We start from the raw sequence: 25,051 nt of genomic DNA, 5'->3' as shown, positions 1-25,051 counted from the left end.
CTGGCTGCACGGACCCACGAGAGACATCACTGTGCCTGGCAGTGTGGCCTGAAGGCCCTCAGCTGGGAGCTTTTTGATACTGCTCCATGTTCTGGAGAGGGTTACATTGATTTTACCTTAAAGAAAAGTGACCTGATGTTAGTCAGCTAGCATGTCATGATGGACAGAAACAGCCACCTGGAAGGCTTTCTGAATATGTGACCATATAATAAAACAACAAACAACAACAAAATAAAACAAACAGCTTCATGATTAGTTACCACCTACCTGGAAAAAAAGCAATTTAAAATAATACCCTCTTCCCCTTAGCTGCCCAGGCTGCCAGAAGTGACCTGATAGCCATGTGGTGCACCTATCGCTGCAACCAGCAGGCCAGGATAAGAGCGAAGGGCTGGTTTCAGGGTGGGAAGCAGGCCCTCCCTGTCACTTGTAATCTTCTCACATACAGAGGCATCTTAAGCCCTTTCTAAACACGTTGATACTGCCTGAAATTCACAAAGAAAGAAAGAAAAAAAAAGTCTTTGTTTGTGTTAACAGGATGAGAAAGTGCAAGGCTTCCTGTTATGTGTGTGTGACAGCTACAGATAAGCGGAGAGCTCTGGACAGGAAATCCGCCTAACTTCTGCAGTGTGACTCGTCTGAAGCTCAGCGACTCTTTTTAGATCGAAGCCCCAGCAGAATGTGACGGTGCTGGCCAGAAAATGGGCGACACGCTGGAGAAGAGCTCTGAGGAGCCCGCGCTCGCTTTGGACAATGAGTGTTCAACGAAAATGGGAGACCTGGTGGAAGTCTCGAATGGTGAAAAGGTCAAGTTTGACGATACAGGACTCTCCCTGGTGCTCCAGAACGGCCTGGAGAACCTTCGGCTTGAAAACTCCCTCACAGATGTTATTCTGTGTGTGGACAGCAGGGAATTCTCTTGTCACCGAGTGGTCCTTGCCGCAGCAAGCAATTATTTCAGGTAAGGCATGTTAAGAACCAAACCGAGAAACTTAATTTGTGTCTTACGCTTTAACTGTAGATCTCCAAGGAGGGTAAACTGGGCAGTAAGCTCTGCAGCTTTGAGCGAGTCTGTGGTTCCTGATACCTTTTGGCTCTTTTTAAAGTTAAAGACTTAAAAAAGGCAGGTGTGAAGCTGTGGATTTGCTGGGGTTCTGGTACCAGCACCCAACAAGTCTGCTTGAGGCATTTAGAGAAAGGATTGGTTGGCAGACAAGTGGAAAATCGTGTTTTAACCAAATATCTGGAGCCGTAGTCCCTTATATTATCCTTTTGAGATCCAAGCAAAGAGGGAAATTCGTTCAGATTGTGGGGTATTTTTACTGTGATAGAAGTGGTATTGTGATACTGTGATATCGTTCCGTGAGAAAAATATATGTCACATAAAATCGTTGAGGAGGAAACAGTTGGAATTTTTCACTTTTCCTAGTGTTACCGAAAATCAGCTGCAATGGAAAATACCAACTTGAAAGCAATTTTACCATTTCACCCCCTCTTTCTGGTCATCTTGAATTTTGTATTCTTTCGCTACTAGAGCATATAATTTATCTAAGCAAGAACAAATTTTACACACACAGAGGGACTTAGTATCAGTATTAACACAGATTTTCCACTATCGTTTAGGCAATCACATTTGCATGGCTGGGATTTTTTATTTTTTTATTTTTTTTACTGCTGATGTGGTCAGATGACTGAAGAGCTACAGAGGAAACGTGAAAAAAGAACCTGTGACCACTTGTGACATGAGCAGAAAGCTAATTTTAATGGATTTAGTAAGCTGTGCTGGCACTGCCTCGAAGAACAGTTCTGGTTTCGTCATCTCATAATAGAGATGATGTCTGTGAATATATGGAGATAGGTGTTATTTCTGCAGATGGACTATGGAGGTAGTGTGAAAACTATGGATATATGTGAAAATATGCAACTAAAAGCAGAGATGCCTACATATGTCTTACCAGCATTGTGTGCAGGAAGGACAGCAGATGCACAAATTAAAGTAAGAATTACCGCAATTGTACTTTGAAAAACAGCAATTGGAAAAAAGTCTCTTGGAAAGGTACTGCAATCAGAAGGGACCTCAACAGTTAAAAACAGTCAAGACAGGTTTCTGCTATCTACTGTCAGTCAGTTTTGCATTCAGCCCATGGGATGGGTCATCCCATCTCATTGCACTCGCACATGTGTGCAGGGATTGCCCCCCTGGTTGTTAGTACTTGGTCTGGCATCCTAGGGAGCTAGGATTCCTTAAAGCACATTGTCTGCCTGTCTGTCAGTGCCTCTTATCATAAGTCTTCAGGTAACTTTTGATCAAACTTGGCAAAGGGGCAGAAATCTCAAAACTGTGAATTTCCCCCGGGTCTGATGGAAATCAGCAGTGAGGCAAGGTGAGTGCAACCAGCACTGCGTCTGGGCCAGCCACCACTTGGGTGCTCAGAAGTAGCCAAGGCACACACTGCATTTGCTTGGTCAGACACGGGGAGAGAGGTGGCGAAATGCCTGCGAGCAGAATAATGAGAGAGAATGGAGGACTTGGGGAGGGGAAGCTGAGGTTCCTGTGGAGGGGGAAAGGAGGACAGAAGTCTGTAGGGGACTGAACTTCACTGGTTCTGCTCCTCACAAAGTGGCTTGTTCATTGTGCCATCATTCACCAGGAGCTGCATGGGCTGAAAGAAACTCTTGAACCATACCGTTCCTGTGAGCACTTACCATGCGATTATAGGGCCTCTAAGACCCATGCACAGGAGCAAAGCAAAGGGACCCTGTGAGCCATGGGCTGTCCCCTGCAGCAGCATATTACACAACCCCCTTCCTGACCGTTGGGTGCCATAACGTAAGCAATCCATAGCAGCTGATATAAGCACGGTTAAACAAAGTTAACAACTTCTACTTCTTCCTTCAGCACTGCTTGAGAGTAGGTAGACCAGTATTTCTGACATCTCCTGCATCTGTGAACATAAAAGAATTAACTCTCTCACTTCTCCCATGAGAAGGTACCAAAGCAGAGAAGAGCAGCCCCAACTGGCCATGGTGGAGCAGGAGCTCTTCCCTCCTGCACTACCCAAGGCAGTGGGAGAACAGGGCTGGGAGAGGTTGGAGCAGTATTTTCCTGAGCATCCTCAATGTCCAGCACAGTTGTTTGAAGTCAGATTCATAATTCCAAGCACAAGCATTCCAGCATGGGTGGATGCTTAAAATGTGCTTCACAAACTAACTCTTAATTTATTTCTTTGCTAATTTACCTATTTTTGTTAATTTACCCATTTTTAGGCATCTAAATTTGGCCCTGAGCTCCTCACTTCAGATATGCCTTTCTTAAAATAAACATTGGTTCAAAGGCCTAGCTTAGAATTACACAGGGAATGGGAACCACAGAAACAGACAACAAAATTAGTAGCCACATCTGAAGGGTTTAGAGCCCTGAAGAAAATAATGACAAACCTCTCTGGGTAAGCACAGGCAAACCCAGAGGATCAGAGGCAGCACATTTGTCCCCAGGAGCATGGTGTCAGGGTCTTCTCCCCCATCGGTTCACAGGGTGAAGGTGTTCACATGCAGTACTGATGGTTATCCCCAGCTGACAGCTACCAAACACTTCAGCTTTGGGGGACAGAAGTGAAAGCTTTGCCTCCCCTCCTTGACAGAGAAGATTAAATACAAGATGGGAGCTACCAGTTTAAGAGATAAAAGGAACAAGAGCACCTGCACCCTCCGACAGCCCATTTCTCGTTCAGACAAGTTCTGGTGCCCGTCAGCTCTGTGCAATTGAAGCAGCAGTTTTGTACAAAGCTCCCTTTCCGCACTGAAATCCCATTCCCCTGGTGAAGTGGGCACCAAGTGCTTTTGTCTTCCAATAGCCACCTGCCTCCATGCCCTTGACTTACACACAGCATTCAACAGCACCACAAGTGGGAGAAGCCGAAGAGGAGCCCACTCTTGTGCCCACTGAGGTTAAGGAGCATTTTGTCTTCATGCTTTTCAAACACACAGACTTCAGGGGCAACAGCAACTGGCCATGGATCAGAGCAGTGCACCAAAAATCTCTCGTGAGCTGAGATGAGTGAAAGGAAAATGAGACTTTTGGCTGAACACCTTTTGCAACTAACTTCTCTCCCCAGCTATTCTGCTCAAAAGATTGGTCTCTTTACCAAAATGCAGCCTTACACACTTTGGTATTTCTCTGCTATAAAATCTCTGCTGAGACAAGGGGTGGGGAGCAATTAGAGCAGAGCAGTTGATAGCTTCCATCCATTTGCCAATCACCCTGCCAAACTGCTTTGCAAGAAAACCTGTTAACATTTTGGCTCCTGTAAGATGTGTCAGTCAGACAGCTTGCTTGCTGTAAGACCGGGACCACTTTTCCAAGAAGACCTTTGACCTCTAGACATCTCCCGGGTCGCAGTGTCCTGTCAACAATTTATGTGACTAATAAAGAAGGGCATGCAGTGCAAAGAACACCACTAATTACACTTTAGCTCTGCCTGGTTTTCCCCAGTGCAGCTACAAGAGGGCTCACATGCTTCTAATCTGTTGAGCTAGGTTCGAAGTGATGTGAAATCTCACCCTGAATGCAGTGAGCAAGATGGGACTGATCGACCTGGTAAATAAAATCAAAAGCATTGCAAGAAACACTTAGAACTATGGATTGAAAATGCAGATGAAGATGTGTTTGCCTTGCATCTTCCACAATGCAAAGAGGATTTAAATAGCTCTTAGAGAATCTTCTTATTATATCTCACATGAAAAATCTGACTAGTGCCAAACGTGTATGTGGCTGTTGCCTTTCAAATGCAGCATTAGCCATTGAAGGAGAGGTGTTACCACCATGCATGAAAACACTGGGCTTCCAGGCTAACACCAGTTCCTATTCATGGTTATCTAGACACTCCTCTGGCCCAGAGGTACTGACCCTGCAGTCCTACCCGAAGCTCCCAAAATTTAGCAGAGGAAAAAGCCAGCCTCTTAATTAAAAGCAAATCACTAAGTCATTCCCTCCTGCCTATCCCTGGTATGAATGGGATCAAAGATAAGTTGGGAAGCTTAGAGGTGAGGCTGTCAGACATGCGGATCTGGCCTGGACCTCAGGCTTCAGTCTGAGCAGCAGTCTGCATCTCTGAAGCACTGGGGTGTTGACCTTGCCAGGGTTATAAAATACATGTGCTATGGGTTAATGAAGTATGGAGAATGCCAGTGGCTTGGAGGCTTGGGCTTAATGAGCTGTGCCTGTACTAGAAATGTGAGGGCAACTGTAAGAGTCCAGTAGGTGAGACACTGGTGTGGGCACATCCACTCTGCAGCATCAGCCCAGACACAGTGCACTTCTCAGGGCTGCCTTTTGCTGCCACGGAGCTCCAGGTCTGCTGCAAAGTCCAGCTCCAGGGTATCAACCATTTGTGCGTGCCTTATCAAATGAGTCAAAAGGTATGAAAACAATGAAAGGATTTTCCTTATGACTTTGCTACAGGGCTAATTGCATAGAATATGAAGCAATCAGAGTATTTCGTTTTGAAATCTGTATAATCAAATGTTTTCAGAATGCTTCATCCTGTCTGGGCTGCACTAAAAGACAAATGTCTTTCTTTCCAGGGCCATGTTCTGTAATGATTTAAGAGAGAAATATGAAGAGAAGATTATACTTAAAGGAGTTGACGCAGAAACCATGAATATACTTTTGGACTATACCTACACCAGCAAGATGCTCATCACAAAGCAAAATGTACAGAAAGTTTTGGAAGCTGCCAGCCTCTTTCAGGTACAGATAATCCCAATGCACTGTTCCACTCCTGTCACTCTGGCAACACCATGCCATACCCAGTTACAACACTGCATGCTTCTCCATTTCATGGCTTCCAGGGGTGTTTGGCTTCATAGGCACTTACACTGTGGTAAAAATTGGCCGTCCCATCCCTGGTCTGGGTGCACAAACAGGCAGCCAGCTGGGCTCTGCCTGTGGGAGCTGCACCCACGGGTGCTCACCAGGCAGCAGACCAGGGCTGCAGCTCCCCAGGGCCCCACGAAGGCTGGTCGATCCCCAGCCCAGCCAGGTCAGTGGAGCAGGGAGCCAGCTTCATCCCTCCTCATCGCCTAGGCTCACCAGATAAAGTCAGCATCCTCCTTTGTAGGACTCGTGATGTAAAGGGTTTTAGTCCCGGCTGGGGACTGGTGGGAAGTCAGACTTGCGCAGCCTCACTCAGCCTTTGATCCATGAGGAATTCACGTGTCCTGTAAATCACCTGTGCGGTTTAGCAAATTGCAGTCCATGGTACCAAGCTGCAAATTGCTAACCAACTGCAACCAGCATAACCTGCCAAGTGCCAATGTGTGTATGTGTCCGGTCTGTACCTCCAGGAAGGTCAGAACACCTGACTGCATGGTCACCAGGGTTCATTATGCACTTAGGATTCTTGAATCTGACAAACATGGCACATATTACTCTGGGATGAGCCTGTGGCCTTTGGGGTAAATGACCTGTGGCACTTGGTGTGGGGAGAGAAGGGAAAGTTCTGCCAAGGTGCTCCCTAAGGTAGCAAGGAGAAGGTGGCACAGCTTTAATGTTGCTTGGGGCAGGAGTACAGTAGCTTATTGAAGTTTTCAGCAGCAGACCAATACTGCAAACCGGCAGCACTCAGAGATTACTTTTGGCTCATTTTCAGGACACTTTCCTATGTTTTTTATTGTTTGTTTGTTTGCTTTTCTGAACCTTTTTTTCCTTAGGATCATTCCTCAGGCTTTTTTTTATTTTATTTTTATTTTTTTTCCTGAAACTATTGAGAGCATACACTTTTGTTTTTTCTTATCTTTTCCCTATTTTTCTTGAAAATTATGACAAAATTTGATTGCCAGAGCTGGTGCTTTAAGAAAACTATCAAACAGTGTAATAGTAATGGTAAAATCATGAGAGTGCCATGAGCAAGAAAAGCAAACTACAAAAACCTGGAAAACTAGGAATGTTTTACTAAAAGCAGTGACTCCAAGCCTTAATGCAACTGTCTTGGATACTATGATTTATAAGGCCTTAAAGCCTCACATTAAAGAAGGGTGAGGTTTTGGGCTGAAAATGTGTTTTGTGTAAAAAAGATTTAGTAACTATGAGCATTTTGCCAGTTTGCTTCTCCTATTTATGCTGAAGGGAAAAAAAAAAAAAAGAGTCAAATGTTTCATTTCAATATATTATCAGCTAAAAAGATTAATGTTTCAATTTATTGTAATGGAGGGGGGGGGGGGGGCAATTTCTTTCCTTTCCACTTAATGATGTGAGAAAACTGATTTCCAAACAGAACTTTTTTATCCAACTAGTAACAGCTTTTGGCAGTGCTTCTCTTCCATCTCCATGACTTGACAGAGAACCAGAAAAGGAGTAACTTGCCCAGCTCTCGAGGTTCCAATAGAGATGCTCCACTTTTCTCTAGAAACTATTTTTGCCTGGTTTCCAACAGGAAATAGTTTTACATAATTATGCCTTCTCTTAATCCCTTCTAATAACTTTTAGCCAAATGCAGCCAAAACTGACAGCAGGGAGAGGTGGCAGGCTATGCGGCGGGCCGGAGGCCACACCGTCGATGTGCTCTGTTTACACACATTTCCTTCTGGGGTAAAGAGGTGAAGGGTTTCGAGCGGGGAGCTGCCGAACAGCTAAGCCTCACCCTGAAGTGACCCCGAGGAATTTTTCCACCTAGAGCACAGCTGCAATGTGAGTTCAGCAGCCGCCTCCTCTGCCCGGGCTGCCGGCTGTCCTGCCACCGCATCCGCACTGGCTGCTGCCACCTTGGCCCCAGGCGGCGCCCGCTGCCGCTTGGAGCAGCAAGCAGCACAGCTCACCAGCTCACCTCCAGTGCCAGCATCTCAGCTGCTTCTCTGGGCTGCTACATCTGATGAAATTCCACAACCCTCAGACCTGCCTACCTTCCTCCTGGCCCCCTGTGCCTCTCTCCTACCCCGCTGCCTCAGCGTGGCATGTGTGAGGCGGGCACCTGAGCTGCTTTGCTGGAAATGAGGAGGCTGTGGGAAGAAAGCAGGCTCCTGCTCCTCCTTGGCACTTATCTGAGGAGCTCCCTGTAGCCACGTAGCAGTGAACAGCAAGGGTGGTTGTGGCTGGACTGAGGTAGTTACACCGAGCCACTGCACAGCACCAGACCAGAAGGCCTGTTTTGCCAGCGAAGGGCTCCTTGGCAGTGCTGGCTCACGGGAGAAAAGGCTCAGAAAGCTGCCAGTCCCCGGAGAGCTGCCCTGCAAGGGTCACCATGTCCCTTCGCTCCCCGGCCTGGGCCCCTGGGGGATGCAGGTGTCAGTGACGAGACGGGGCGTGTGGGGACAGAGCAGCTGCAGGGTGCAGGATCTGACCCCGGAGCATGCTGCACACAGCAGGATTATGAATATGGGCTTTCAGCCACCACTCCCCTCCCTTTCTGGGGTCAGAGCAGGGGCAGGGCTACTGGCACTGTTTACATTAGATGGGCTGGATCAACGCTGGGACAAGCAAGAACTTAAACTGGGAGCACAAGGTTTTATTATTCGGAGAGAAGGACAAGTGGAGACCAAGCAAGCATATGGGATGTCTCTAGCAAGTAAGAATCTGCATTCAAAAGGGTATTAAAGGAAGGACCCCATTACTGGGGAAACTGTTCTCAGGGAAGAGAACTTTCAAAGAGGCTTTTAAAATGCCCAGGTCGCATGAGGAGGGATACTCATGGGAGAGAAAGATGGAAATGTTGAGTACCAAAAGCATAAGGAAAGCAAATGAATCAGAGGCTCATTTGCACACCCAGCATGTTTGGGGGAGTTTTGGGGGGAGTTTTGTATCTACATGGGGAGACAGAGCAGCACGGAGGAGAGGAGCAGCAGCCGGGGGAAGTCCTAGCTTGATACTCTCCTGGTCTCAGGCTAAGCCACTGGCAGGGGCCGTTTCTCACACCCACGCCTCGCAGTTCCGCATTCGTCTGGCTGCACGTGCAGCGACCCAGGACGATCGGAGGTGCCTGCGTGACCGTTAGACCAGCACTGCCTGGGAGAAAACCTCTGGTGTCACCTGACGAGTATTGCTCTGAACAAGCCATGTGTCAGTAATGAGAGCACTGTACCATGACAGGGCCATATGGTGACAACGTCGCACTGTCTGTTCCCAGACTTGTGAATGCCTTCACAGGTGACCTTGGTAAATCCCACCTAATTTTTTTCTTGCATCTCATTACTGCCAACTTTGAAAGAGCTAATGCTTAACCTTCCTCAGGGCTGTGAACTGCCTGGTGTTGGTCAAATCCTTCCAGGTCCTCAGGGAAATGCACTGGTGGTTTCTCAGCACGAGCCTCTCGCTAGCCCGGAGAATGGCCAACGCGAGCATGGCCGGCACCGAGGGGCTGCCGAGCTCTGCCGCGGTCCCATGGTGTGCTGCTGATATGTGTTCAACACAAATGGCAACAACATGTTCTGAGACCATGCGTAGCATCGTTCATCAGTCAGTTGCATTTCTCTAAACTCTTGACCACATCTAAATGTAAAACAGGAACCAGGTAGTCTGCACCCAGCGTCTGCGATCGCTCAGCTCTGGTAAACAGTCTAAATGTGTCAACACAACGTTGCGGGTCTAGAAGATTCTACCCTAATTACTGAAACAAATCTAAATAGTGCTCAAAAGTGCATTTCCTTTGTTTCACTTCCTCTTTCCCCTTGAATTACTGTTGTGCAACTTTCCCCTGTGGGACAGAATGAGTTAAAATGGTCTGCTTGATGACGTTGGATGGAAAAAGGACCCAAAAGGCACGGGCAGAAATGCACAGTAACAGTCCTGACCCATCCTTCTGGATGTTACTATTTGCACTTCTCACTGACAAAAACAATAAAAAATACTGATGTCCTGTCCACATCCGAAACCACAGAGGCAAAGGAAAGCCCAGGACAAAAACTTATAACCTTCCTACACAAAACAGGTCCCCAATTCCTGAATAATCACCAGCAACCCAGCTCACTTTGTACTTCATGTCAAACGCCCCACTGATGGTCCAGGATCTGCACATTAGGGACCCTCAGGTGGGGCTGTTGTGCCAAGCAAATTAATGACAATAGTTTAATGCCCTATAAAACACAAACATGGAAAATTCTTTTGATTCCTTTGATTATGAAGACTCTGATTAAGAAGACACATCTATGTGTATGTATGTAGAAGGCACATCTATGTTTTTTGAAGGAAAACAAAGATCACTAAAATGTCCAAAGATCTCCCCCACAACACACCTTAGTCAGAAAGCCTGGGCTGTCCAGCAACTCAAAAATTTGCTGGTGTTGAATCTCTTGCTGCTACATCCCCCATCAGGACAGCATGGCTCTGGGGAGGGCAGCGTTTTGGTCCAAACCTCACAGATCTCAGCACTCATTTTCCACCACCCTTGCAAGGCCTCAGACAGTCAAAGTTTGGATGGGGCGAGGAAGAATGCAGACAGTGTTTGCAGCCACCTGCGCTCCAAAACCAGACTCTCTTCTGTTTGATCTGCGCATGGCTGGTGCAGAGCTCCTAAGCTCTCCTGTGCTGTAGTCATACAATTAACTGCTCTGTATGCTTTTTCTATCCACAGTTCCTTCGCATGGTAGATGCTTGTGCCAGTTTTCTCACCGAAGCCCTTCAGCCAGACAACTGCGTCGGCATCCTGAGGCTGGCTGACGCCCACTCCCTGAGCAGCCTGAAACAGCAAGTGCAGAACTACATTATCCAGAATTTCACCCAGGTCCTGCACTATGAGGAATTCCTGGAGCTCCCAGCCGATGTTCTCTGCAGCACACTGAAGAGTGATGACCTTTATGTCACAGAAGAAGCACAGGTGTTTGAAACAGTAATGAGCTGGGTACGTTACAAGGAGTCGGAAAGGTTTCCTCTCTTGCCCTATGTGCTGGAGAATGTCCGTCTGCCCCTTTTGGACCCTTGGTATTTTGTAGAGACTGTTGAAGCTGATCAACTCATTAGACAGTGTCCAGATGTCTTTCCTTTGCTCCAGGAAGCAAGAATGTACCATCTGTCAGGCAATGAGGTGAGTAAAAATGAAGGTATTTGCTGCTCCTTCTAAATGCCTCATGCTTCTGCTCAAAAATCCCATGGGAAGGAAGCACTACTATGAGGCAGAAAAAGAGGTATTCACACTGACCTTTCACTAATTGGTACTACTGAGAAGTCAAGGTTGGCCTCACCAGTTATCCTGACGATTAAGAAAGCATGGAAGCTTTTGGTAGCCTGTTTTAATATCAAAGCATACAGCTTTCTGTTCGTGAACATTTGAGCTCAAACCTTCACACACAGACTTGAGGAGCTGAACAAAAACCCCAATGACTTCCCTAGTGAAAACGCAAAGCGAATTGTACTGCTCCTCACACCTCACCACCTTAGCTAATATTTCAATCCCAAGAAAGGAAAAATAATTGCCACACTAAACTCTGTCACAAGTTGTAATGACACTTTCACATCTGAGTATAGAACATCTCCATTTATTACACATGGGCAGAAACCTTTCAGAAGGAGGGGGAAGAAGATGGCCTCTTCCCAGAGGAGAGATGTGTCCATCTTCCTCACTTCTCAGCTCTCCACATTCAAAGAGACAGGCTCGTCCTGACATCCAGTCGAGTCCTGCCCTGCCTGCTCAAGTTAGGCTGTGGTAAATCTCCAGTTCCTCAAATGCCCATCCTCTCTGGAAAGTTAGGTATCAGTCATATCTCCTGGACCAAAATGTGGGGTAGAGGGGAGAGCAACCAGAGGTTGGATTTCATAACCGGAGCAAAGGCACGTGAGAGTGTGAGGAAATGTGTGTGCCTCCCCAGTCAGAGAGACAGAAGAAGGTGGGAGGCCTCAGGGAAGGTGTTGTGGATCCATCGATAGCGGTGGATGTGAGCCACTGGAGGGGGAGAAGGCCAAGGGTGACCTGGGTGCTGCTGGCTGGGTTAGAAGGTTCCCAGCCATGCAGGGCAAGGCCGGCTGGCCTGGCGGGAACTCCCCGAGAAGGCATTGCCCCATGCGCCTGCAGACTGGGGCCTGCTCTTCAGTGCCAGCGGTGCTTCAGGTCGGTGCGGGACAGATAAAAGAAGTGTTGCTCAGGGCTGGACACTCATTACACTGACCTTCAAAGGGGCAGCCGTCGGAGGCAGTCCTGCCAGCTATCCTGCCTGAGGCTAACACCTGGAAATGGTGACAGATGGCTTAAAAAGATAATTATGAAAGCCAGAAAGGTCTGAGATGTCTAACAAAACTTGCCTAATGATTTGTTAAGCATAGGGAGAATAAAAGGTCTATGTCTGTGTAAATAATCTTTTTAAATATAGATACATTATGCCATTTTATAGAAACATATTACAAGTAGTTTAAAACTCTAAGCAAGCTGCTTTTTGCCACAGTGTTTAACCTGGGTTTCATGGTCTGCTTCTCTAGGGCATGCAGAAGGGAACAATTGCAACTTGATTCTCACCAGGTGTAGGATTTCTGCACAGCTCTCCCAGCACACTTCGAGGGTCTGCAGGCTGGCAGATGCCCTGTTACATGGCAGAAGCAGAGGAACACCTTTATGTGTTCCCCTTACCTTTGAGATCACATTATCCTCCATTATGAATTACTGAGGGGGATTGAGACAATTATTCCTTCTGTCCTTCAGCACAGAGCTGGCATACCTTGGGACACAGTAACACACTCATCTGCACTTGTCTGCAAGTATTTCCTCCAAGCAGAGCAGAAGTTTCCAAGCACCCCCTGCATTCTTTGCTCCTGGTGAACATCTACCTGGGAGGTGACTTTTTCCAGGGTCTCTGAGACAAAGATCTGGTTTGATGGAGTGAGCCAACGGGCAGTAAATTACATCTAACCATGTTTCAGAGTCTGGTGCTGGTTTTAAGTAAATCTTCACATTTTGGCTTACAATTAAAGCTTATAAACAAATAAACAAATTTTAAAAAATATGTTAGAGAATGACTATTGCTTTGACACTTTAACATATGTCTTCAGGACAAATAATGAGTGTTTAATTTCTAACATTTCTAGTTTAATTGCTAGCACTCCCTGCAGTCTTGGTCTCTCCAGGCTCCCCAAGGCAGTTACAAACCCTGTGGCCCTCCTCCTGCCTTGCCCTCACTCTGCCAGCCCCAAGGAAACCTCTCCTCATCAGCTACTCACATGCACGCAGCCTTGTCACTCCTGCTCTCACTGTAATAGCTCTCGGTGCCATGCCGGGGAGCTCCCAGGAGGGTGCTGGGATCTGAAAGGAGCCTTGCAGGTAATCAAAAATGACCAAATCTAGTGCTGGAGAAATCCTGAAAGCAACCTCTACTGCAATGCCTCTAGGATGTTTTCTAGGCTTTCAGCTTAGAGAGCATTTGATAACTGGTTCAGCTGATTATAAGCCAGTTATGATTTGCCAAACAGGTAATCAAAAAATAGGTCAGCAGACCTTTCTGTAATTGTAGGTGTAAGTGCCCTGTGTACTCACTCTGTCTTGCTTGCATTTTTGCTTGCATTTAGATTATTACAGAGAGAACCAAGCCCAGGATGCACGAGTTCCAGTCTGAGGTGTTTATGATCATAGGGGGCTGTACTAAAGATGAGAAATTTGTAGCAGAAGTGACTTGCCTGGATCCATTGAGGCGAAGCCGCCTGGAAGTAGCCAAATTACCAATCACAGAGCAGGAGACGGAGAATGAGAATAAAAAATGGGTGGAGTTTGCATGCATTACGCTAAAAAATGAAGTCTACATATCGGGTAAGGAACATGACCTGGGGAGTGGATGAGGGGCGCACACGGTTCTCACAATCAGTTCCAGCTTTTACTGAGAGCATGCTTGAGGCTGCTTTAGAAGAATTAAGCACTACAGGTATTCCTAATGCTTTGGCTTTCAGCAGGCTCCAGAAAAGTGCTGGATGAGGACACTGCCTGACCCTGGCAAGAGTTTTAGCACAGGATTCCTTTTCAAACAATACTCACCTATATGCAGGGCTACTTGTGCACAGCACCCTAAACACCCAGTGACCATGGCCACAGAAAGACTCCCAAGACCTGTTTACCAAACATCAAATGAAGAATGCTTGCTCCAGCATCTTCTTATAAGAAGTCCACTAGCAGCTCTTCATGCGTAGAAATAATCTGCCAGAATCTGACTCACTCCGCAAGAATCAATCCAGAATTTGCAGGGAATTGTCACCACTGCTTGGCTGCTGGAAACTGCACTTTTGAGAGCACTTCTGCAGCGCATTGTCCAGGACTGTTGAAGTGCTTACCTGCCAAAGGCACTATTAGAAACCAAGTGGTCCAGACACACAGCATGGGTCCATTTACAGGCCCTCATGCTGAGAGCTTCAAGGAGGTGTGTTTACCTTCCCACACAGCTACAGTTGAGCTCCATGTAAGAGGCTGATCTTGGAGCTAGAGTTTTTACTTTGATGATCAGAAAGGTTAAACTCAAGCTTGTTAATCATTACAGTGTGACAGCTAGTTTTGATGATCTGTCAAAAACAAGTTTGGTGTTCTTGATCTGCTTTCCAGTGGAAAAAAAAAAAGAAAAAAGAAAAAAAAAAGAAAAGACAGCAAGCTTGTTTAATTATTGTCACATTACAGACCACGATACAGAGCAGCGCCTCCAGGGGTAGGAAACCTTTTCCTGCAAAATCATCCACCAAATGCTATTCTTGCTTAAAACAGGAAAGTAGAAAGGATGTGTGAATAGAGGAGGGAGGGCTACAGTATGAATGCTTTGTTTAAGTATGATTTGCCTTCATGCAAATACTTTCCATTGCTTTTCCTCTTTTGGGAATCCAGATTTTTATTACTTCATTCCAATTTAAAGTTTATTACCTTTTTATCCTGAGATAAGAATTAGATTATTCCTTCCCTTGTTACAAATAAAGGAGTTTTTTTCTCTCAGCCAGCCACAGGGAGTTTCTTCTTACTTTGGTGGCAGACCCTCTATTAAAGGTTAGCTCTGGAGAGGAACCTAAGTCAAACACCCTGACTAGGGAACATCCCTCACAGCTTCACACCCTTGAGTGCTGAGGTCTCTTTTCCATTTGCCTTTAATTTCTTACCCTTTCCTCTTTCTCAAGGTTGCAGGCTTTTTGCTTTCTCTTATTCCTGTCATCTTTTCCAGTGACTCTTCGCTTTTCCTTTATGTTCTATCCAGGCTCCCTCCAGGCCAGGCTAACACATCCCCCGTTGCGGTGAGTATCAGCTGGCTTTCCTCCTGCTGCCAGTCTCTCTGTCTTCCTTCTCTGCATTGCCTCATGTCTTTCACTCCCTCCCTCTCTCCCTCCATTCCCTCTTGGTTTTATTATACCTGCTTTTCACCCTTTCCACTCAAATAAAGGGTGGGCCAAAGTCCTCAGCAGTATCCTTCCAGCTAAACCAAATTATTCACAGTTCATTCCCCTTTAAACATCTGCCTCCTTCCACTCTGCTTGCTTTCTTCTAGCTCCTGTGGCTTGGTTCTTTTCTAACTTGACTTGCAACTTTCCACACATGATCTCCCCTCCCACAAGCTCATTTCCCTCTGTATATTGTTTGGAGTCTTCCCTGCTCTTTTAGCTTCTGAACAATAGGAAAGTCCTTTGCACAATGCATGACTACTTTTAGATCACTATTTCCCCAAGCAGTTTGAATGGTTTGACTAGGTGGGTAGAAACATGTGAAGTGTAACTAAAAATGCCAGGTATTGTCCTCACCATTCTGTTACTTTCACTAATGTAGCTACATTTTTTCCTGAAATTAGAAAGAACTGTGGTCTAGAGAAAGAACAGAAACAAAATAAATCTCCAGTTCTCTCCAAAATCTCTCCCTGCTCCCTGATGTACAGCAAATTCGTCCCCTTGGTCCAGCTCAGGCTCCTGCCAGAGCTTTCAGCCTGTGCAGGGAAGCACAAACTCATGTCAGTGGAGGATTTCGGGGGGGTGGGGGTAAAGGGAACACCTGCAGCCTCTCAGCCCTATTGTACACATGAATGCTGCATTCAGGCCCTTCAGCCACTTGAGCTATTTGAGTGCAAATAAAATTCGACACATACATGTGAAAAATACTTAGACAAAAGCATTACAAACGGCTCTTTCTAGCATGCTAATTATCTCCTATTCAATCTGCTATTTGGCCCAGAGATGAGCCCATCACTTTGCAGTGATCTGGCTGCTGTACAGAATACCAATGAAGGCAGACACTTTCTCAATGGAATATGAATTCTCTTTTCAGTATATTCATCAGTGAAGCAAATGTTTAATCTGATGACAGAGCAAGCTACTCAGCTGTGCGTGGGGTTTCAGGCTTAACTAGTTCTGTTTGTATTCCAGTTACATCTAAAATGATGTGGAAACAAAAGTACTGGTTAAAACATTATTCTCTGCTTTAGAATGAGATAGATTTACTTGCAAGTCAGCTTTAGGGTGAATTTACAGGGTGCAATTCTGATCTGCAGTGTGTAAGTACGAAGTTAATCCACATCAGCAGAGTAAGAGACCAGAGGGAGAGGTATGAAAATGAGATCCCAGACATATGGCCCCAGGGCTGACTAGGAGAACTTCTAACACTCATGCAGGTCTACTATGGACTAGGGGTTCAGGCAGGTCTTCTCCATTTACCATATAAAGCACTAGCCTGGCTGAGTAGACCTGCCCTGCACAAACTGGCAATTCCCCAGAGCAGGCCTGCCTTCAAGGGATTTGGCACTCCTGACTGCAGCAGTCGCCACTATCTCATTTAAAGCACGTTTGCTTATTTGTCAGCTCTCAGCATCCTGCAGAGCCCCTGCAGTGCACACAGATCTCCTGCATATTACCATGCCCTGTGCAGTTGGCATTTCACTTGGTGTTAAAATGGAAGTGCCAAAGTGGCAAAGAAAAGGTTGTGGTGCGCTGAAGTGAGGAACAGTGATTTTTATTTCCTGAATATTTGCTGCAGAAATTGATCAGAGTTTCCTTCACTAGCAAGTAAACTATAAATGCAGAACTTTTCTCCTTGTATAACAGAGCCAGGGCATTGGTGTAGGACCAATGGTTTGTTTATGAGCAAGCCTTATTAAAATTTAAACATATTGAAGATTCTGAGGAAATACAAGCTATGGTGTCATATTTACATGTGTCATGGTGTCATGTACACTGCAGGTGGCAAAGAAACACAGCATGATGTCTGGAAATACAATGCCTCCATCAACAAATGGATACAAATCGAGTATCTGAATATTGGGCGGTGGAGGCACAAAATGGCTGTGCTGGGTGGCAAAGTGTATGCCATTGGAGGGTTTGATGGCCTGCAGAGAATCAACAGCATGGAAGCATACGATCCATTTCATAACTGCTGGTCAGAGGTAAGATACTGCATCATACAACTTGTGACTTATCTGGAATACCTAAAGCAGAAAACGTTAAGGTACCAAAACATAAAATTGAAGAAGACAGACCTACTACAGTTCTTTTAACTTACTTCTGGTTGGGGAGCACCCTAACCATCTTCTCTCTAGAAATGCATATCCTTCTGAAACCAGAACTCACAGGATTGCCTGCCAAATTGTGAGACTAGAGAAAGATGCCTAACTTTCCTTTCCTTAGTTGGTTTTTAACGCTGGCACTCCATAAAGCACCAAGTAAGACCACAGTATATATGAACCAGAGCACAGGCTGCAAACTATCCCTCTGATATACAAGATACAAAATTGATATATCAACCTGTGCATTATATATGCCATGGGTTGCACATTTGTGTTGGAAGTGCAGGTTTCAAGGTAAACGGGATGGAGAAAAAGTAGTTCCAACTACTTCAAATGTTCAGAGTATCAGAGAGCCAATAATCCATGAAACTAGTGAGATTAGGCATCAGAAGAGAAGATTAAATCCTAGTTTTCATGCAAGCAGAAAGATCAAAGATCACTATGAACAAGTTTATTGGGTTTTCTTTTTGTTTGTTTTTGATGTACATAAGTATGTAAAGGAGATCTGGGGCATTTCTGACATTTCTGACTTTTCCTAGCTTTTGAATTGCTGACAATGTAATTTTTTAATTGCTGACAATGTAATTTTAATAACAGCTTTTGAACTCATATTTTTATTAAGGGATTTATGGTCTTTAAAAAAAAAAAAAAGAAAGAAATACTTCTCCCTTATTCTGAAATATATATTATTCTCCGTACCCTGCTGATCACCTTAAAAGGATGTGTGACTCAAAATTCAGCAGGCTGCCACCCTATAGGTGTCAGTTTCACAACCTGAAATCAAAACAGCCACTAATCATGTTTTATGATCACACAGGCTGCTCCCCTCATGGTCAATGTAAGCTCCTTTGCAGCAGCGAGCTACAAGAAGAAGCTCTATGTGATCGGGGGAGGACCCAACGGGAAGCTGGCGACGGACAAGACTCAGTGCTACGACCCTGCAAACAACACGTGGAGCCTGAAAGCTCCCATGCCAGTAGAAGCCAAATGCATCAATGCTGCAAGTTTCCGTGATCACATTTATGTTGTGGGTAGGTGGAGCATTAATGTTCTGTCTTGTCCAGACACACCAGGTCTTGTTTCTGCATGTTGGCTTTACCCACAAACTCTATGGAATGTAATCAAATGGTCAGATGACCTCCCACTAAGCCTACCAAGAATGGGAATCTGGTACATTTACAACAGGAGTAAGGAGTCACCAAGTCAAACCCCCTGACAGCATGGTAGCTATCTTGGAAAGCTGGAGATTGCTCAGAGACAACTTAAAGCCATCCAAAGGTGGGTGTGTAGTGGCAAGGGCATGAGCTTGTGGCTGTGTTGTGTCTCCCTCTCCTCCCCAGGAGCATTACACAGCCCAATGCACATGGGATTTATGCAGGGAAATGAATACTAGGAGCACTTCTTGGGAGCAGAGCCACTGACGCCCACCTCTTCGCTAGATCATGGCCAGGGCTAACTCTGTCAGCTTCCAGAACTGGAAGCAAAGACAGAATAACAGGAGTTTAATAGTGGTAAGCTGTGCAGTGGAGGGAGGAAGGAGCCTGTACACAGCTCTAGATGATGCCTGCCAAAAGGAAGAGGACCATTTGTTTCAAAAACCTGAGCCCTGAAAAGTTTCCTCTCCCTCTCTCAGCCTTGGTGCAGAAAGTTTCTCACTTACAGTATCATCAATACGGTGCTGGCATAGAGCCAGAGAATCACCAAATAGTAAGTGGTGAGCTGAAGGCAGATCCATAGTGTGTATGTGTGTCACAGTGGCTGGACCATCCCTCCAGTACTGGACTAATATTGTCCAAAGCAACTTTTAGTACAATACAACAGATCAATGCTTACTTTGGCAACAGGTAGGATCCCAGACTTTGTAGCAACTCATCAATAAGACTATGGCTTCTAGGTTTCCTTGGCCATATTCAGTACAGGTGATGTAGAAATCACACCCAGTCTTTGCAGATTTCAGAACAGGAACCATTTAGCTGTTAGTACTCTCAGGAGGAAATAAATTTCCAGAGATTTTCTTGGGTACTGAGGCATTGTATTTTTTATTTTTTATTTTTTTTTAAAAAGAAAAGGACCTTGCAAAATTGGGAAAGGGGTACCATACGTTTCAAGAATGACTGCAGATTTGGTAAACATGGAGAAAATGAAGGCCCCTCTCTGTTTAGCTTACCCATAAGAAGTTTACAAGCTCAGTTTAACAAAACCCTAAAAGAGGAAGGGGCTTCTAAAAACAGCCAGATTCAGGCCGAAGGTAGTTAATGGGAAGGTGGTCACTGTCTTTAGAGGAGTCAGTGCAGAAATCACATATCCATTTCTAATCACGACAGCTTACCACACACAGTCCCTCATGATCTGAGCTCTTTTAGACAAGTTTGTATTTTTCTAAAGTCGTGTCCTTAGCTGAAGCAGCAGATATGACAAAGGTCCATTGCTGGGTGCACTGTGGTCCTGCTGCATGTTCTGGCCTTAAATTCCACAGCCTTGTGAACAGTAAGTGACCTTCTGTGGATCTGGCTGTCAGAACAATAAAGTATCCTGTGACCTTGTTTTTTCTTAGCTTTGGGTCATAAATCATTCTTACAAATGTCAGGAATGGAGCCTTGCTGAAGTGGGTTGTTTAGCTAAAATCTCGTACAGGAATGGCTGGCACATACGGATATCCATTTCCTCTCCAGGTGGGGCAATGAAAGCACTCTACTCGTACAACCCCCAGGAAGATACGTGGTGCCTCGTGACTCAGTTCACCCATGAGAGAGCCAGTTGTGGGATTTCTCCTTGCAACAACAAGCTGTTTATCACCGGGGGCCGAGATGAAAAGAACGAAGTTATTGCGACAGTGCTGTGCTGGGACCCTGAAACTCAGAAGCTGACTGAAGAGTGTGTCCTGCCTCGGGGGGTGTCTCATCACGGGAGCGTTACCCTCAGGAAGTCTTACACACACATCCGTAGGATTGTGCCCGGGGCAGTTTCTGTCTGACCTCAGGAAAACTGCACGGAAACCCAATACCTCAGTGCCCCCATGGCACAGACTGCAATGATGATGTTTTTTAGCTGTAGGTAGCAATGGATGGCAACACAGCCACTAGGGTCGTCTGGGGAATATCTGTATATATGCTCAGCCCTTGCATTTCCTCTGTACAGTACATCCTTAAATTATCTTAATTCCTTCCCTCCAGAAAAAAAAAAAAAAAAAAAAAAAAAAAAAAAAAAAAAAGAAAGGGACCAGCTGTAGTTTACTCCTGCCAATAAAGTGCATCCCATCAGGCAAAGAAATGTAATATGTAGGTGGGAAGTTTACTTCCCCGCTATCTCTGCCCTGAGACATGCTTGAGCTGGCTCAGCCTGGCCCTGAAGTTTATTCAACTATTTATTGTGACTATTTGGATTTGCAGCACCTACTAGTGAAACAGAGAAGATGCTTTTTGGAATGAAAGATTTATAACTTTGGTAAAACTCAGTGTTGTTTCCTCCAAAGCCGTGCTTTTTCTTAGTGATTGGCATATCAGCTTAAGTTAAAACTGGTTTGTTTGTTTGTTCACTTGAAGACACTTCGTTAGGTTTTCAGTTCTGAGTGATGAAAAAAAATCCATCTCAATTTGCAAGCCTTGCTGTCAATCCCAGGAAAGAGACAATGCAGGCTGCAAATATAAATGAACGCTAACTTTGTTCCACTGAACATTCATTGTCGCTGTTTTCTAATAAAGCAGACCAAAACCTAGCTTCCCCTTTGTTCTGTTCTGGTGTGGTTTACTCTTCTGTCTGAGAGGCTTTCTCCTCTCGCTAGTGAGGTACACAAGTGGAGAAGCAGTGTCCCCGGGCTGCTCACATCTCTGCCTGCGTCCCCGCTGGGTGGCAGTGCTCTCCCAGGCTTTTCCTCGTGGGTTTTGACTTCCTGGAATGCAAATGGACAGAACAGTCTGCTGGAAAGAAAAACAGTTCCAGGTACTGCACGCAGTCTTATCCCTGGGACTATCACATGCTGTACCAGAAGGGGCCAGGAGGGCTGGAGTCTCAAGTCTCAGCATCTGGGTCAGTTGTAGAGAAAGAAAAATAAACACTGAAGAGGTCATGGCTGGGACACTCTGGGACACTTGTGGCCAAAGGCTGGGAACATATTCCCATCCCTCCTCCCCTGCCTAGCTGCTGGAAAGGGCCAACCCACCATTAAATCAAAACCAGAGGACACTGCACAAAACAAATCTGTTCAAGTAGAGAGCACCAACTCCTTCCAGCTTCCCTCCCTCTCTGCAATGCTTCATTTTGCCTTATACAGTATTAAAAATAATCTCTCTCTCATGTTGGTCTGAGATAAAAATGTGTCTTCCTGAATTTCAACAAACTAGTTTCAGAGTGCTCGGTGGTACCATGGGGCCCCCGGCCACACCGATGAGCCTGTCCCAGCTGTGTGGGGCTGTGCAGGACAGGCATAGAGCGTGGGGCAGGTGCATGCCCCTCAGGGGGGCTCCACTGTGTCCTTCCCCCATAAAACCCACTAGAAATCCGGTCTCTTCAATTTACCCCTTTCCTCAAAACTCAGTTGTGTAATTCCAGCTCATCCCCACATTTTTGTATCTTAAATCTTTCTATAGACCTTCAATGTTCAGCTATTTTTAACTTGTTTCTCTTCCTTTATGCCCTTGTTCTGCAGGGTGCAGCACTTCTCATGCTCCCACACTGGTCCAGACTGATCCTGCTCTGCTTGTCAGAGGGCGTGAAGAAATGCCCTTTAAAAAAAAACTATTTATTTTCAACAGGTGTTCATGAACAAGGCACCAGCTTTGACCTGGCTAGCATTACTGGCAGGTGTGCAGGGACAGAAAAAGCGGGTGGGTAGGGGAGTCTCCCCTTCCTCCTTGGGGATCTGCACTTCCCTACCTTTACCTGGTGCCAAAACTAATGATAGCTGCCATCAAAGCTGACCAGTTCCTCCTACTGGGAATCATCCTGAAAACCAGTAGCCCTCAGGAGCTGCTTGCTGATTTTCTCCCTGCAACATCAGCAGCCTTTTTTTTTTTTTTTTTTTTTTTTTTTTTCTTGATAAAAATAATCCACTGTGTTGGAAAAAGTTGTCCTAATAAACTTCAGCACACAAAATCCGTAGCTGTGCTTAGCAGAGACAGAAAACAGCTTCTTGTCTGATCTGTGCTGGCTCCCCAGACAAACCTGCAGAGCTTGGACAAGCACTTGCAAGACCATCCCTCGCTGACAGCCATCAGACCACAGAACCATAGCTTGGCTCCTTTTCCTCCCCTAGCTCCTGGTATTCCCACCAAAATTTGGATGTTTTATTAGCAGTTCATGAAGAGTTGGTCTTATTTGCCTTTCAGATTGGTACCTTCTGTCCATATTGTGCCTTTCTGATTTATGTTGCAATCAGAAGGACTAGAAGCATACTGAAAAACAAAAACACTCAGCATCTGTGGTTTCATGAAGACACCAAAAATCATCACGAGGCTTGTCAAAAAACAGCAACAACTCGCAGTGCTCTGCCCTCAGCTGCCAACAGCAAGGTGGGGGTGGAGACCGCACACAGCAGAGACCAAGTTTCAAGGAAACTTGTCATTTCCTTTTCCTATCAGGTGTTCTCTCTCCTTTGTCACACACTCCCGCCTCCCACAGGGAATGGCCACAAGCACGGCTTCTCTCTGAGGGATGCACGGTCTCTCAGAGTACAAAAAGAGTGACGAGCAAGGCCAAGAGCTGAGTGGGACCTGTCTCAGGGCAGCTGCTGAAAGGCAGCACTGGCTTCTCAGGGCTCCCTCTATGAACCAGGCAATCACTGGTTCCCTTCTGACCTACTGTTGTACCAAAGTTCCCTTTGAAAATGCCAAGGTAAACTGATGGAGCGGGAGCAGACACTCCGATATCAATTACTAAAACTGCAGGAGGCTAATCAGTTCTACTGAATAATTACTGAAATCGTAGCAAACGAAGGGAAATCTAAATCCAAAGCTGTACGACCGTTTACCTGCCTGGGGACTCTGTTTCTCGTGACACTGAAACTGCTCTAATTTGGGGCGCAGATCTAAGCACAGATTTAGCGATTTTTCCAGCGCTGCAAGGCACAGAGCCAGCTCCTGGGAACACGGGTCAGACTCTCTCTAGTCTGCAGGTTACAGGCAGAATGCAGCTGTGCTGCGAATCCACCTTAAAGAGGGAAGAGAGATGCAGTGAGCTCAGTGACAATGTGGCACAGGAAAAGAGGGGAAGAGCTGACCAGGGGTGCAATACGTTTAGGCTACAAGTTGGAGGACTTTCATGACTCACGCTATAGCAATCTGTTAAAGGATTACTGCCCCCAGCTGCCAAATCACATGGTAGAGTCAACTGCTCTCCATTTCACTTTAAATTAAAATGCTGGGCAGACACCCTGACATCCAATAAGTTCCCTTATGTGACCTTGGAGAGGCTGATAGCTGGGCTGTGGTAAATAGTCTCAATCTGAATTTCCAGAGCTTGTCTGGGGACATCCTTAGAAGGCTGCTAATCACTACCGCCCTGAAGCTCTGGGAAGTGAAGAGGCCTATTTTTAAGATGAAACTCAAGACATTTATGAGAAGAATTATAGGAACCTCGTGCCTGTGATACTGCCCTGGTGATACCTTTGGTCCTATTCAGATATACAGGGGAAATCCCCTGAGGTAAATGATTCAGGTATACGGTGTTTTCTCGTCTGCGTGCTGGTACATGCTGCTTCTGTATCAAACAGCACAGGAGTACATTATGGGAAGAAGTTATCTACAAGCAGTCACTTAAGAAAATCTTGCCTATCTAATGTAAAACCACCTTAAAGTGAGTTAATAAAACAGCATCAGCTCTCCATGTGGATGACCTTTTTAGAATTCAGTTCAACTTAACTAATTTCACTTCAACTAAACTCTTTTAGGCAAACACCTGTTCTAGGAAGGAGTTCAAGGACACGTATAAGAGGACTGCATTCATCTTTCTTAGGTCATTTCCACAAAAATGTTTTGTTTGCTTGGTCCTTATGATATCACTGTAGACAAATTTCCTATGTACATAAACTTGCCATGATCACCAATTCCTTCTTTCAGTGTCCTTCGTTATGATACCAAACTTGTTGTTGCCTCAGAACACACCCTTGGGGTGTATATTAAGAAAGAGTTACAGAACTAGCAAATATATTCTTGTCTGAGTCTGTCCTGCAGGTTAACTTCATAACCGACAGGCTAGCAGGGAAATCAAGCACTGTTAACCTGCAGCTATACAGTCAGCTACAGCTGTATGTACAACTACCTTACTTTGTACCATTTACACAGGTTTCTTCATGACAATTTACAATACAGGCAAACTTTGGGCAATAAAGCTTGAAAGAATCTTCCATGGAGAAACCATCCTGTAAGTCTACAACAGGCAGAGGTGTAGAGATTTGCCCCAAGATATGAGCAGCCAGGGGAGGTACTGGTATATCTTCCATATCTGATCGTACTGCATGTTAAAGAAATTCAGCAGAAAGCACCTACCTGCTGTACAGGTATTTTCCCCATCCTTACTATGGTATGGGAGACCCTTGTTAGAGGCTGAAACTGAAGGCTTTATACAAACATAACTTGTGTGGAAAACGTCTACAGGACATTCATCTTGGAGAAAAATAAAAGCAGCCAGTAAAAAGCAATTG

At 45.5% G+C, this 25,051-nt stretch overlaps 1 protein-coding gene across 1 annotated transcript; it reads left to right on the top strand.

Annotated features, from left to right (window-relative positions):
- The first annotated feature begins 610 nt into the window (after positions 1 to 610).
- On the top strand, positions 611 to 20,588 carry KLHL6 (kelch like family member 6). The gene is made up of 7 exons (XM_035334990.1): positions 611 to 961; positions 5,584 to 5,749; positions 10,563 to 11,012; positions 13,478 to 13,715; positions 17,093 to 17,295; positions 18,233 to 18,446; positions 20,088 to 20,588. Exons 1-7 carry the CDS (start codon positions 702 to 704, stop codon positions 20,387 to 20,389), a joined length of 1,833 nt encoding a protein of 610 aa, XP_035190881.1. The 5' UTR covers positions 611 to 701; the 3' UTR covers positions 20,390 to 20,588.
- Positions 20,589 to 25,051: the final 4,463 nt, after the last annotated feature.

Source organism: Oxyura jamaicensis, chromosome 9 (genome assembly GCF_011077185.1).
Source record: "Oxyura jamaicensis isolate SHBP4307 breed ruddy duck chromosome 9, BPBGC_Ojam_1.0, whole genome shotgun sequence".
Taxonomy (NCBI): Eukaryota; Metazoa; Chordata; class Aves; order Anseriformes; family Anatidae; genus Oxyura; species Oxyura jamaicensis.
Note: the sequence above shows the minus strand (reverse complement) of the source record. Positions and strands in the feature narration are given on the sequence as shown.